This window comes from Lissotriton helveticus, chromosome 3_1 (genome assembly GCF_964261635.1).
Source record: "Lissotriton helveticus chromosome 3_1, aLisHel1.1, whole genome shotgun sequence".
Lineage (NCBI taxonomy): Eukaryota > Metazoa > Chordata > Amphibia > Caudata > Salamandridae > Lissotriton > Lissotriton helveticus.
In genome coordinates this window covers 1547329672-1547345299 of record NC_136061.1, presented here as the reverse complement: position 1 = coordinate 1547345299, position 15628 = coordinate 1547329672, and the positions used below count along the sequence as shown (strand labels likewise).

At 48.2% G+C, this 15628-nt stretch overlaps 1 protein-coding gene across 6 annotated transcripts in view; it reads left to right on the top strand.

Annotated features, from left to right (window-relative positions):
• CEP164 (centrosomal protein 164) overlaps positions 1-15628 on the top strand; it is a 385375-nt gene that overhangs the window by 348194 nt on the left and 21553 nt on the right. For all 6 annotated transcript variants that reach the window (XM_078682279.1, XM_078682276.1, XM_078682274.1 and 3 more), the window contains 2 exons: positions 9130-9237; positions 13961-14078. In XM_078682279.1, coding sequence (XP_078538405.1) covers positions 9130-9237; positions 13961-14078 — 226 coding nt within the window. The remainder of the gene's footprint in view (positions 1-9129; positions 9238-13960; positions 14079-15628) is intronic.

Below are 15628 nucleotides of genomic sequence, written 5' to 3'. Positions count from 1 at the left end.
CAGAGACTGTTCAGCTTGCGCCTCCTTCCACTCCAAAAAGACAATTCTGGACCGATGAGCTAGAAGGACCATGGCTTGATCGTCATCTTCGATCCCGGATGAAATCTTCCAAGAGGGCGTTGACGTGCCAGAACAGGAGCGGGTCGAAGAAGACATCGTCAGCGACTCCGAAGCTGAGGACTCAGACGTCGAGGACATCACTCCGGCACAGCGGGTCGTAAGTACACACGTAGACCCCAACCCTCCCTCAACACCTTTGAAGAAGGCTTCAGTCATACCTTCACCTTCGGGCCCAGTTGCACACGGAGAGACTGCTTCCCATGCCCCGCCTTCGGGCCCGGTAAAGAAGCCTACTAAGCCTTCAGGCGACTCGGGCTCGAGTCAGCCTACTCCGGTACCGACACACACCTACCGGCACCAAAAAAGAAGCCATCTTCTTCCTCATGCACGCCGACTGCTGCTTTGACATCCAAGCTCTCGGTGCCGAAGACAGGCACCGGCTCCTCGACCCCGAGAACATACTCTGAGCCAAACAAAAAATGCCACCAAAAGGCCCCGACTCCCATGCTTCAGAGCCGAAAAAGGCCTCGGAACCGAGGAAACAACACGTTCCACCGGCCAAAGAGACTACAAAAGGTCACGGTTGAAAGCCAGAAGAACCTAGAACCGTTACCGAGTTGGTGCCGAAAAAAACAGAACCAAAGACCTCGGCACCGAAGGATCTACCTTCTACAGAAGAACTATTTCGACCAGATCCTACCCAATAAACTCTTGTAAAGGATCCCAAAACTGGTCACTTGACTCTTAGCTTTAAGAAACGACCTCTAGATGCGCCTGCACTGGCTCCTCCTCCTAAAAAGAGACATTGCAACCTCTCCATTAAGGATCCCTTCTCCTCATCCTCCCCACCACATCACTTTCCTACACCATCCCCATCTCCAGTACAAGATAATGATGATGTAGATAACACCTCTGAAGATAAAGAGGGAGGTGTGGACAATGAACCACTAGGGAATCCTAGTCCTCCTGACTCCCCTGACCCCTGGGATGATTATAGAACCCCAGACATCCCCAACGTTCCACAGGATGACTTATACCCCTCCAGGCCTTCCCCCCCCAGAGGACACAATGGGCTTTAACCAACTCGTCCATAGAGGGGTTGATCTACATACACACCCTGTGGAGGAAGATTTTCTCATGGACACTTTTGACACCACACAAAAGTCCACCTCAATTCTACCCATGCTAAAGGGGGTTATTAAGCATGCACCAGAGGTATTTAAAGATCCAGTCAGGGCTCGAGTCATCAACCCCCGGATCGAGAAAAAGTATAAGGCTGCCCCTACAGATCCAGTCTACATTAAAGGCCCCGCACCACTAGACTCCCTTGTAGTCTCCAATGCGCGAAAAAGGGCCAATTCCCAAACATCAGGTGAGGCCCCCCCACCAGATAAGGAGTCTAAACTCCTGGACGCCTCTGGCAAATGAACGGCATCACAGGCAACAAACATATGGCGCATCGCCAATACTCAAGCACTGTTAGCACGGTACGACAGGGCACATTATGATGAGCTGGAATCCATAATGCTGCATCTCCCAGACAAATACAAAAATAGGGCCAATGAACTCATACAAGAAGGTAAAACTATCACCAATACCTCCATCCGTTGTGCCCTAGATGCGGCAGATACCACTTCAAGGGCAATTAACACCAGTGTCCTTTTGCGTAGGCATGCCTGGCTACGCATTTCAGGTTTCAAACCTGAAGTCCAGAGTTCCATTCTCAATCAACCATTCAATGAGCAACACCTATTTGTCCCTAATGTTGACGTATCCCTTGAGAAAATGAAAAAGGATACCGACACGGATAAATATATGGGAGCCTTGCAGTCGCAAGCTAACAGATGCTCCTTTCGTCGCTCATCACACAGAAGCCCCACCAGAGGCTACTCCTCAGATAGCCCCTCCACTTCTTACAAAACCCCTACCCAATCCAACTTCATTAGAGACTACCAAAGAGGTGGTTACAGGGGTAACAATAACAAAGGCAGGGGCAAAACTAACAACTCCCGCTCTGCCTACACCCCTACCCAATGACTTCCCTCCACTTACCCCACACCATTCCACTCCAGTTGGGGGAAGACTGCAACAATTCCTTCCTGTCCGGACCATCATCACATCAGACAGGTGGGTGCAACAAATAATTCAATCGGGTTACTGTCTCCAACTAACATCTACTCCCACCCCAACAATACCACCCAAACAGCGGCCAATGTCACAAGAACATTTGTTACTGCTAAAGCAGGAGGTAATATCCCTCTTACAAAAAAGTGCAATAGAACCAGTTCCCCTGCACCCACAAAACTAAGGAGTTAACTCCCTGTACTTTCTTATCCCAAAGGAGGACGGCTCTCTAAAACCTATTCTAGACCTCAGACCCCTAAACCTATACATACAATCAGACACCTTCTAGATGGTCACACTCCAGCAGGTCCTTCCTCTTCTTTCACAAAACAACTTCCTTGCTACCCTAGATCTCAAGGAAGGACGCCTATTTCCACATTCCCATTCACACCGCTCACAGGAAGTATCTCAGATTTGTAATAGACAGTCAGCACTATCAATTCAAAGTACTCCCATTCGGCGTCACTACAGCACCACAAGTGTTTACCAAGTGCCTAGCTGTGGTGGCAGCACACTTAAGAAGACAGCACATCGTCGCTACAGCAGGAGGTGCGGGAGCTCAAGAGGGAGCTCACGAGCCGGAAGCTTGACGATTATGAAGGGAGGGCCCGAAAAAATAACGTCAGAATCGTTGGGGTTCCTGAAAAGGCCGAAAACCCGGCAGCGGATTTATTTGTGGAAGTTCTCGTCCTTAATCACCTTCACCCTAAGGACTGAGTAATTTCTTTACTGTCGTCCCGGGGGGACGGCCAAGAACTGGGGCTCCCCCGCGTCCGCTGATTGCGAGAGTGCTTAATTTCAGTGATCGAGAAGCTATCCTGCAGGCCTCCAGGTCAGGCGGCCCTCTCAAATTTGAGAACGCTAGTCTTTCCTTTTTCCCTGATTTTACACAGGCATTGCAGAGACAGCGCCAGGGTTTCATGGGTATTAAGAAGAGGCTCAGAGAAAGGGGTTTGAAGTATGCCATGATGTTCCCGGCCCGACTGCGGATTGAGCTCAATGGGAAATCGTGGTTTTTTGATAGCCCTGACGTTGCCTCAGACTGGTTAGATGCGCAACCTGTGCCGGAGACTGAGCAACCGGGAACTGTGGAGGAGGGGGATGAGTTAGAGCAGGAATAGAGGGTGCCGCCTTTGGAAATAAACATGGGGGTGTCCAGCAAGCGTATTTTGCTGTTATGACCGTAAGAGATGAGTGTCGCTTTCGACATGGGTTCTGAGTTAAGGGGGTGGGGAGGGGGGGGGTTCTTAAGAGCTGTCTTCCTCCTCATTGCTATCTTTAGTTAGTCGGTTAGTTAGTGTACGGGGCGACAGGCACCCTGCAAGTTGGGGTTAGGCGAAAGCCAAGAGCAGGGTTGCAGAGTGGGGGGGAGGTGAGTTGGGAATGTTATCATTGGGGTGGGTTTTCTTTTGTTTTCTTGTTTGGTTTGGTGTGTTTTCAGTTTTCGTTTGCCCAGGCATCGGGTGGGACTGCAACATGTGTTATTTGCATCAGACAGAGAATCGCTGCTTCATTTTCATGTTTGATGATGAGGGTAGGGAACTTAGGATATTGAGTTGGAATGTGAATGGACTGGGGGACAAAATTAAACGTACTATTGTTCTTCAGTATCTTAAACGTCACTCGCCGGACGTGGTCTTGCTCCAGGAAACACATTTAGTTGGCAATTCCTGTAATGCGATGCATAGAATGGGGTACAAGTTGGTGGCTCATGCTGGTTTCACGTCGGGATCCAGGGGGGTGGGCATCCTGATTCGGAAGGCGCTCCCATTGTTGATTGACTCCAGGTTGGAGGATGACAGAGGCAGATATGTTGGGGTGACGGGTCGCTGGGAGGGGCATGTCCTTACCCTCTTGTCGGTGTATGTACCCCCAGATATGCAGGCCACTACTTTCGGTGATCTGGGAAAGCTCCTGTTCGACCTGCCGCCGGTGGGACTCTTGATCTTGGGGGGAGGGGAATTTCAATGCAGTTGTTTCTGGACTTCTGAGTAGGCATCCCCAGCGAGATACTGGCATCCCCAGCGAGATACGGGGCGCACCCAGCGATGGCTGCCCGATTTTCTTGACTCAGTGGGTATGGTGGATAGCTGGAGGCTGCTCCACCCAGACCAGAGGCAATACACCTTTTACTCTGGAGCCCACGGTAGTCTCTCTCACCTGGATTATTGTTTGGTGCCAGCGGCCCACGCATCCTATATAACTGAGGCGGTTCATTTGGCTAGGGGCGTCTCGGACCATTCTCTTCTTTGGTTTCGTTTTTTTGTTGCTGTGAATTCAGCAGGTAGAGTAGCACCTATTAACCCCTGGTATATGCGGAACCCCAGACTTCGTAAGGACCTCATTAAGGCTCTAGACCATTATTTTTTTGAAAATGAAGGGTCGGTTTCCTCCTTGGTGTCTCTCTGGGAAGCCTTTAAAATGGTCATCAGGAGTCAGGCCCTGATGCTAATAGCCGGTGTGTAAAAAGAAAGGAATAAAGAGGTTGTTGAATTGGAGGCTGAGATTGGTCACTTGGAGGGAGAACTGGAGCAGGGGGTAACTCGGGCAAAGTTGCATATCCTGGCTCTCAAGCAACATGATTATAGATCTTTGGTTGCTGATGGTGCCAGGGCTCTCGGCAGGGAGCAGCAGGGTCGACTTTACGACCTTGGGGATAAAGCGGGGAAACTTGTCGCTTGGTTGGACAGAAAGGATAGGGCGGAGCGTGTAGTCCCAGAACTTGTTACTGCTAATGGAGCGCTGCTCACCGATCCCCAGAGAATTGTTGATGGCTTGGCGGCGCATTTTCAAACGGTGTATACCTCGGTCTCGGATCGGCCGGAGGAGGACTCCCATTTACTGCTCCGGGATATACAGCTCCCGTGTCTGTCCGGGGAGGATCGTGATTTTCTGGATAGTGCCCTTACGACCGACGAAATAGCCCTGGCTATACGTTCTTTGAACTCTGGTAAAGCACTGGGACCCAATGGGCTCCCAATTGAATTGTACAAGCTTAGGCCGGATAAGCTGGCTCCTCACCTTCCGGATATGTTTGTTGAGGCTCGTGAGAAGGGGATACTGCCGTATTATCAGAGAGTGGCGTTGATGGTGGTCATCCATAAGGAGGGTAAACCAAATACTAATTGCGCCTCTTATAGGCCCATTTCCTTATTGAACGCGCAGCCCAAAATACTTGCCAAGCTTCTCTCTAATAGGCTGATTAAGGTGATTAGCGCACTGATTCACCCAGGTCAATCGGGCTTTATTCCACATAGATCTCCTTTGGGAGTTGATGGATAAGTGGACTCGGACGATATAGAATTAGATGATGAGGATTGGCAATCGGCGGTGTCCTCTCTAAAAGTGGTGGCGATCCCAGCGCGATTGCGGCTCGTAGAGTTAAAAATACTATATAGGATGTATGTCACGGGCCCCCGACTTGTCCGGATGGGGTTATCGGAAGAAGGTTTGTGTAGACAGAAATGTGGTCTTGTGGGAACGTTCTTCCATATTCTTTGGGAGTGTCGGTATATTGCCGAGTTCTGGGGCAAGATCCACAACACTATGCAGGAGGTGTTGGGGGTCGTAGTGCTGCCGGAGGCAAGCAGATGCCTCCTTAATGTATGGGAGCCCACTGATCTTAATTTGGCACAGACGAAGTGGACCACATTGGGTTACATGATTGCTAAGAGGAATATTGCTCAGCAGTGGGGATCTGAGCGGCCTCCTACTCTTGAGGGCTGGAAAGATGACCTAGATTGGTGCATGTTTCGTGAGAAGACTGTTTAGGTAGCGAGAGGCCGGCCTCGAAGGTGGGCGTCAATTTTGGGGCCTTGGAACCATTATAGGGGAGAGGTCTGTGTGCCACCTATCCCAGCTTCCTGTCCCCCTCCCCCCTGACAAACGCAGTTTGATGTAATGATGTGATTATTCTGTACTGTCTTTTTTCTTTGATGCCTTGGTTTAATAAATAGAAATATAAAAAAAAAGAAGACTGCACATTCACGTCTTCCCATATCTCGACGACTGTCTCATAAAAGCCAGCTCAACCAACCAGTGTGTACAACACACTCATGCCACTATCCAATTACTCCACGACCTGGGGTTCACAGTAAGCCACACCAAGTCCCATCTGCACCCGTCCCACATACAACAATACCTCAGTGCCACAATAAACACCTCAAAAGCGCTAGCTTATCCCTCTCCTGTCAGAATAACAAACATGCAAGCTCTTCTCACAAAATTTCAACCGGAACACTCTCTTCCAGCTCGAGTGTTCATGCAACTCATAGGGATGATGGCCTCTTGCATATTCATAGTGGCTCATGCAAGACTCCAGATGCGTCCCCTTCAAGAGTGCTTAGCACGCCAATGGAAGCAGACTCAAGGTCAGTTAACAGATCTAGTGTTAGTGGACGGTCGTACTCACCGCACTCTGCAGTGGTGGAACACCAAACGCCTTTCCAATGGGCGACCGTTCCTAGAGCCGGTTCCTCACATGACAGCGGACGCATCGGTCTCAGGCTGGGGAGCTCACCTACTGCAACACACCATGCAGGGCAGGGCAGGTTACTACACATCAACCACCTGTAGTTACTAGCCATATTCCTAGCCTTAAAAGCATTCCAAAAACAAATATCAGGCAAGGCTGTCTTAGTCTGCACGGACAACATGACAGCCATGTACTACATACAAAAACAAGGCAGGACACACTCTCTGCAACTCTCTCAGCTAGCACAGAACATATGGAGGTGGCCTATACCTCAGAACATTTTCCTCTTAGCCCAACATGTTCCAGGGGTACAAAACACCATAGCCGGTCTGTTGAGCCGTCACACACAACAGATCCACGAGTGGAAACTTCATCCGCAAGTTCTTCAACCATTCTTTCAGATGTAGGGGACAACCTCAGATAGACCTCTTCTACCATGAAAATGCAAAATGCCCAAGCTTCGCCGCCAGATATCCACACCCACTGTCCAAAGGCAATGCGATATGGATGAACTGGTCAGGCAGATTTGCGTACGCTTTTCTACCTCTCCCACTCATTCCACTAGTGGTGCGCAAACTACAGCAACATTCCCTAACCCTCATTCTAGGTGCTCCAAATTGGGCCAGACAACCGTGGTACACCACATTGCTAGAACTTTCTGTAGTACGGCACCAAAAACTATACCGATCTCTACGTCACTTAACCCAGAACCATGGAGAGATCAGACACCCGGACCCAGCTCAGCTCAATCTTGCGATCTGGCTCCTAAGGTCCTAGAATTCGGTTACCTAAACTTTCCTCTGACTGTATGAAAGTCATTAAAGAACTAGATGTCTCACCGCTAGAGCATGTTATGCAGCTAAGTGGAAACGTTTTGTAATATATTGTCATAACAACAACATCAATCCCCTAGATGTGTCTATCCAGCACATTATAGGTGACTTACTACACCTCCAAAGATGTAATTTAGCCTTCACGTCTATTTGACTGCATCTTCCTGCCATGGCAGCATATCTACAAAATAGACCGCATCTATCGCTTTTCAGAGTACCTGTCCTAAAAGCATTTATGGAAGGCCTCAAAAGAATAATTCCTCCCAGAGCACCACCTTCACCTGTGTGGAATTTAAATATTGTTCCCACACGGTTAATGGGACCTCCCTTTGAACCTTTACATAAATGTGAGCTACAATTCTTAACATGGGAAGTTGCTTTCCTAGTGGCTATTACTTCTCTACGAAGTTAGTGAACTACACACACTAACCATTCAGGAACCGTTTCTGCAGATGCATCATAATAAGGTTGTTCTCTGAACTAATCCTAAATTCTTTCCTAAAGTCATTTCTCCCTTCCACCTCAATCAATCTTTGGAACTGCCCGTATTTTTCTCGCAACCACAAACAGTCGTTGAAAGAGCTCTTCATACCTTAGAAGTCAAAAGAGCATTGCTTTATTACATCGAGAGAACACAACCCTTTCGTAAGACCAAACAACTTTTCGTGTCTTTCTCACCACCACACAAAGGCAACCCCATATCAAAATCTGGGATATCTAGGTGGATTGTCAAATGCATACAAATTTGCTACCACAAAGCTAAATGTACGTTATCTGTTCCTCCTAAAGCCCAGTCTACAAGAAAGATAGGGGCTTCAATGGCTCTTTTAGGGAACATTCCCTTAGATGATACCTGCAGAGCAGCTACATGGTCTACACCGCACACATTCACAAAACACTATTGTGTAGATGTGCAAACTAAACAACAAGCTACTGTGTGCCAGGCAGCACTCAAAACACTATTTCAAACTACTGCAACAGATACTGGTGGTCGCCACTAGGAGTGGGTACTGCTATATAATTTATGCAACCGTGTGTAATCTGCAGCTCATATGCCTCGAACGGAAAATGCTACTTACCAGTATGCATCTGTTCTTGACATGTAGAGCTGCAGAGTTACTCATACACGCCTCCCCGGCTACCTTTATCTGTTCCAGTATTATCTTGATTAGATACAGCTTACAAGGGCCATCCTTCCTGTTTCTTACAAAGCTCCATCATTTCCCTGCTGGCGAAAAACAATCGAAGGATGAAGCTGATGCCCATGCGCAATGAGATCCAAAGGAGGTGTCACCTATCTCGTGACTTCTAAAGACTTTTCAGGAGAAAAACAAGTGCAAACATCCGGGCCCAACACTAGATGGCGATCTATGCAACAGTGTGTAACTCTGCAGCTCTATATGCCAAGAACAGACGCATACTGGTAAGTAGCATTTTCCTTCATGGTTGTCTTCCAATGAAGCTGGAAATAAATACCTCAAATGCGTTTTGCTACAAGTAACCAAGACTTTGTTCATGACACAAAACAGTGAAGCATTGAACTATGAAGAGCAGAAATGGTGAAGCAGTGCATGTCGTACATACATTTTCTTGACCATTTTTTTTCAAACCATCTGCTCTTCTATCTGTTTGCTGCAGGAGGCGAAGCAGCTGGAGGAAATGAAGGTGGCCATGCGCAAGGGACATGCGCTCCTGAGAAAGAAGGAGGAACATCTGAACCAACTCGAATCATCTCTGCTGGAAGAGGTGCTGGCAACTTTAGAGTGTTTTGAGCACTGATAATGAAAGCAGTTGCACCAGGTCGTTGTTGACCCACCACATGTCCTTTCCAGACAAGCTGTGCGTTAAACACCATTAAGCTGGAAATGCATATGTTTTCAGAATAGTGTTGCATTGCGTTCTCTAGTAAAGTGTGGTGTATTTTTACGGGCTTATGCAAGTTCACCCTAGGATAGGTTTCAGTGTCACCCGTTATGGTAGTCTAACAGTGTAATTTCTGAAATCATACTTTAGTGAAGCACTGGTAGATTCTGGTATGGGTTTTCAGAGAATGAGAATTCTGGTGCAGATGTACTTGGCATGGCCCATTGAACTGAGACACGGCTCTCAGGGTGTTCCAAGGTGGTGTTTGTTTTCTATTTTTCCCTTTTTGTGAGATTCAGAGCAAATAGACTTTTTGAGTATTTTAACCAGCATCATGGGGCAGTGTGAGAAGTTTGCACGAGGGTTTCTGGGCACTGCAAGGCTCTAAACGTCCAGTAGACGGCAATGCATCGGCCTGAATTGAGACTAATCAAGGGAAATGCTGCAAAATGGCCTTAACTTTAGACTGGTACATCTGTGTGATGGTATATTTCTAAACTTGTTTGTGTATTGCTATAGCTTTAGGGTGGGTGGGTTTTATTGCATCTTTCAGGTGGTGTAAGATTTTGTCCTATCTTTTAAGTTGTTGTTTTGTTAGACTGGTGTCTATTTTGGTGTAGCTTAAGGGTGGTGGTTTTGTGTGGTCTTGCAGCTTCTGGTAGAGACTTTTAGTTGCAGATTCCTCACCTTCTGAAATTTCCCCAGGTGTGAGACTGGATCCGGAATCTTCCCTTAGCACCTCTGCACGCCCGAAGGTGGTGCCTTCTGGCTCCATTCTGTGTAGGAAATGACCTGAATAGGCACCAGTCCTGTGCACTGATGTGCATCCTTTTTTCTGTGCCACCAGACACGGATCTGGAACTTGCCTCTCAGAGACACTTTACCTACAATTTTCAATGACACATTTTTCAGTGTGCAAGTGCTGTCACCCCCTAAAACAACAGGTTTTAAGTAGCTGACAGATGTCTGTGACGGAGCCCCACCAGGTGTGCCTGCTGTGTCTGGGGTTGAGCCCGGACTCCAGTACCTGCAGAGCCTGCACGTTCATGAACCCAAAGGCCATCATGCAATGTGAAATTTTACACCCCCAAACACACGCTGCGTTGAGACTGATTGAAGTCTAAGGCTTGATCTTGCATCGGCTCCCATTCCGAGAGCCCCTCCATAGGCTGGTCTTCATTGTGTTTCAAATCTTCATGTGAGCATAAGAAGTTGAGGTGGAGTTACTCTCCTTATCGCCATTCCCTCTCACTCGGCAAAGCACATGGGCAGCACCAATGGTCCTGTTCCCTGATCTGAAGTCAGTCAACTTTCAAGCCAGTTCTGCAGCTGATTCTGGCACAAACCGTATTTCTGGGGCCTTCAGAGTTGCTGCGCAAGATCAAAGAGTTATGCCCCGGTATGCACTGGCTCTTCAGATCCTTGCCAAATTCCTCTGGCACACCTTCAGGCTCTACAGAGCCAAGAGGCGCTCCTACTGGGTAACCACCAGCAGGTTTATCCTTAGCACCATTGAGACCCTGTGAATCGTTTTTTCCCTTGACTCCAATACCAAGGCAGCCTCCAAAGACCACAACCATGCCAAGCCTGGGTACATCGATGCCAACTGAATTGGTTGCTTCTGTTGTCCTTTCCGATGCCGGCTCAATGCTTTTCCAACTTCGACCGATGTTGCAACAAAATCTGATGAGGTCTCAGTGTTCGCTTTACCTCAAGGCAGACCACATTCCCTCCACTCAAATTTTGGAATGGATTTAAATAATGACGAAGACCAGGGTGATTATTTTGTTCAGCCATATACAGACAATAAATGGTATAAGGACTTGCAAGACTTCTCCCTGGAATCAGGCATTTCTCTCCTATATGACCACCAACAGAAGAATCAACCTCCTAAGCCATGGTTATGTGTAGGGTGGCAACGGAGGTTAAAACAACTGTACTGACAGAAGTCCTGCAGTCTGGCCAGACTGCTCCTGATCTGCTTCTCCCATTCAGTGAGTCCTTGACAGATACCTTTCTAGGTGCTTGGGCTAAACCTTGTACCGGTCCTCCAGTGAACCATCAAAATTGGCAGGCGCTACGATCCTGCTCCTGGGGACCCGGTCTTTTTGTCCCAGCTCCCCTCTCCTGAGAAACTTGTGGTGCAAGCTTCCACTAACCAGACTAACACTAACAATTTCCCACTACTCCCCCTAATATGGAATCCAAGAGAATGGAGACCTATGGGAAAAGGTTATTCTCCACAGCAAGCTTGGCCCTCCGATTAGTTGATGCCTTCTGCTTGCTAGGCTGCTAGACCCACATTATGTGGCCACTCTGGCGCAAGTCATCCCTTGAGTTCCAGAAGACTTTTGTCCTGTCCACTCACAGGTAATTTAGTTCAGTCAGGATGCGACCAAGTTCACAAATTGAATGTGCCTTGGGCACCACCAACTCTATTGGACTCAGGTTATCCCACTCCAGCAGGGAAATCAGCAGTTTCATGGAATAGTCCGTGATGCCCACCGCACCTGCAACCAAGATCAATGTGCCGCACAGTCTGCCCCCCCAAAGTCCCATCTGCCAAACCTCTTTAGTGTACCCTATTAGAGTCATAGTCCCCTGGTGAGAGAGGCACATTCCACCGATTCTATCCGGGTTCGCAAGTGATCACATCGGTCAAGTTGATCCTTTAAATTGTCCGCAAAGGTTATGCCTTACCTTCCTTTCAACCCTGCTGCATATTCCGCCGTCTATCCGGACAATCGCTCCATTTTGCATCAAGAGGCGATGGCCCTTTTGGCCAAAGGGGCTATAGAAAAGGTGCCAGCACCAGAAGTAGGCGCGGTTGCTATTTCCGCTACCTTCTGGTGCCCAAGATGGATGGAAACCTTCGAGCCATTTTAGATCTGTGCCTCCTCAATATCTTCCTTCAGAATGAGAAATTCAGGATACTCACTCTGGCCCAGTTCTTGCATATAGCCATGTCTGAACTGGGGTGGCAGAGTGGGCTAAAGAACGGTGATGGATTAAACCCAGATCTTTTGACTGGGTGTGAGTGTTTGATTGATTCAGATGCTCCGTCCATCACCACCCCCTTTTGTACTGCTTTTGGCCGCCATAAGTGTGGCAGGGTATGCTCAGACGTGAGTCCCTTGCTCACTTTGCCACTGGATTCAAGCAAGCCGGGCTGAAGACGGCTGGAATGCCAGAAACCGGTCCTCGGAAGCTTGTTTCCGGTCCAGGGAAGACATGGTTTGGCAGTTCGGGCTGGACTGTTCCCATGGGGCACAGGGTCAGACTGATTTGCATATAGCCATGTCTGAACTGGGGTGGCAGAGTGGGCTAAAGAACGGTGATGGATTAAACCCAGATCTTAAGACTGGGTGTGAGGGTTTGATTGATTCAGATGCTCCGCCCATCACCACCCCCTTTTGTACCAGTTCTTGTCCGCCCTAGACCTGGAGACTGGATGGTGTCATTGGACCTGCAGGATGCATATTTTTCCATATTCCCATCCTGCGAGCCAATTGGCACTACCTGCGGTTTGTGGTGGGGGAAGAGCATTTCCAGGATGCTCTGCTTCCCTTTAGACTCACCAAAGTCCCTCGGGTGTTCACGAAAGCGATGGCGGTAGTGGCAGCTCACATTTGGAGGTCAGGATGCAAGTCTTCCCGAACCTCAGTGACTGGCTGTTAAAGGCAGACTTGCTGTAGACAGTAGTCCGTCACCTCCAGACTATGGCGGACCTCCTTCTATCTTTGGGGTTCACTGTAAACGTGCCAAAGTCACACCTGACTCCTCAGATGCTCCCCTTCATCGGAGCCATCCTGGACACTCTTTAGTTTTGTGCCTATCCCAAGGGAAAGAGAGTCTAAAACAATACGGCTATAATCCCCATCTTTCATCCTCAAACCTGGATTTCAGTGAGGTCGACTCTAAGGCTGCCTGGACATATGGGCTCCTGCATCCTCCTGGTCGAGTCCTTCTGACGGCATATGTGGGCTCTGCAGTAGGATCTGAAGTCCAAGGGTCAAACATCAAGGGGACATCTCGACCACATAATGTCGCTGGGACAAATTTATGAAAAAGAGCAAGACTCCATGTGTGCCTCACCAAACCACAGAGACTCTATCTTGCCGCAGTTTCCTCACCGTTCTGTGTTTGGACTCTCCCACTTAATAATATCCCAAACCTAGGAATCTTCGCACAGTACACCAATTTGCTTTTGTGGATCTGCGTCTGGGGATACGGACAGTCTTGAAACCAACTGACGTAAGCGCGCTGGAGTGGAGTCTATATGGGCCCCACACGTCATTTCTGGAGCGGAACTAAGTCAGTATGGAGGCACAAGGTGCAAACCTCTGGCACGCAGAGATACTATGGAAACATTTTCACATTCAGTCTGATGCCTGGGGAATATTCAAAAGGTCAATCTGCGGCTATAATCCCTACTAGAAAGAGTGTTACCGAAGATAAATAACTTGTTCTTTAGGTTGGTTTGTTTGTTGGTGTATTTAAAGGTTAATTTACATTTCGTTGAAGCTTTAGGCAAGTGTGCCTGTGTGTTGTCTAATCAAGGTTTTATAGAGCACTCTAACATTGACATTTCTGATTCTTTTCCTAGCTCTCTGAAGAAGATACCTTGAAAGGCACCACTGGAAAAAAGGTGGTTACATTTGATCTCAGTGATTCCGATGACACCAGCAGCTGTATACTCAGCAATGATCTACCGCCTAACCGGTGTAAGTAATGACAGACTGCCTACATAGGTTGCTCCGACCAACCGTTGTCATGCACAGTGTGCCCACCACACCTATGTCAAGGCCGTGGGTCTCAAGAAAGGCAACAAGAGGGCAGCGGTGCATTGGCTTTTCCCCATGTACACACCCTATCTACAGTACCTGTTCTGGGCCCCCTGAGTGAATGCCATCCTCCCCTAGTATATGTAGTCTTCCTGTAGTTCCTTTTGTAGGTGTACTATCAAACCCCAAAGTGTGTGTTGCATTTTTCTGATGGATATGTCTCACTGCAGTTTCTTGACCTCTTGAATCCCTCCAGTTGCCACAAGCTCTCCCGCTCTGCTTGGTGGTGCCACAGCACTATCTCAGCTCTGGAACCACCCGAACATGACATCAGAGTCACAGTTGGCCATCCTAGAGCACTGACATCATATTCTTTTTTTCCACACCTTGGGGCACAGATTCGAAGTTGCTGCCTTTGAGACTTTCAACACTGCACTTTTTGAGTGCAGTATTTTATTTAGGATGTCTCCACCAAAGTTGCCTGGCTTCAAATGTTGCTACTGTTTTAGAAACCAGATGTCGCTCTGACATGCACAACATCTGTTTGTGTCACATGTATGCCAAGACCATCAAGGAAAGGGAGACAAAACTCTACATGGCACAAGCCTGGGACAAGCGTGGCAGTAAACAGCACCATTCTCCTTTCAGGTGCCACTCCAGACATCGGACTGACCTTCGACCAGCAAGTCCTCCCAGCAAATCTCGTCTATGGAAAGCTACTTCAAGAGATAGTGCAAGTAGATATAAAGGGACTTTTTGTCTTCCTGGTATAAATCACTTTGTAAATGTAAGTCATCTGGTTGGTGGTTCCACTCCCAGGCCTCTGCGTTGACCACAGATCCAGGCTTAGTGTAATAACTGTTTGTACCAGAGTGGGTGTTGCGGCCCTTGCAGTCCTGGCAGTGCCCACTTGACTCAACCATGTGCCTGACCTTTTTCCAGAAAGAACTCTCCTTCTCGCCCACTGGTGCGTCTGAGGGACCTAAAAACCCTGACTGGCCCCATGTTGTCATTCCTAGCCCTGTGCTGGTTGACCTCACAATGGCGCACCACCGGCTCTACCACTTTATTGGCCAGAGGCCTTGCCAGCTGCAGCTCCATACGCACCACCAGTGCTGACTTTGGATCTGTGTCATAACATGATGAATTTTCAGAAGATTAAAGCCATTCATATGCAAGGAGCAGCAGTTTGTAGAAGAAGTGTATTTCAGGCCATTGCCTAGTGAAGAGTACTATGGCAATCCTGGTGGCATTTTTATCTCTAATACCAATTAATTTGACTGTCTATCCTGATGATAACAGTAGAAAGGGGTGGGGGCACCTCTTCCTTCTACGAGTGCTGATGCCTGTGAATATCTGGCCCTCTGAAATGCTAATGACCTAAACTTCTCTGAAGGTTGTTTTGGACTGCCCTTGGAGTTTCCAATTGAAGAAATTGCTTCATTTACGATGGCCCTGATTAAGCCCACAGAGGTCCTCTAATTATCATT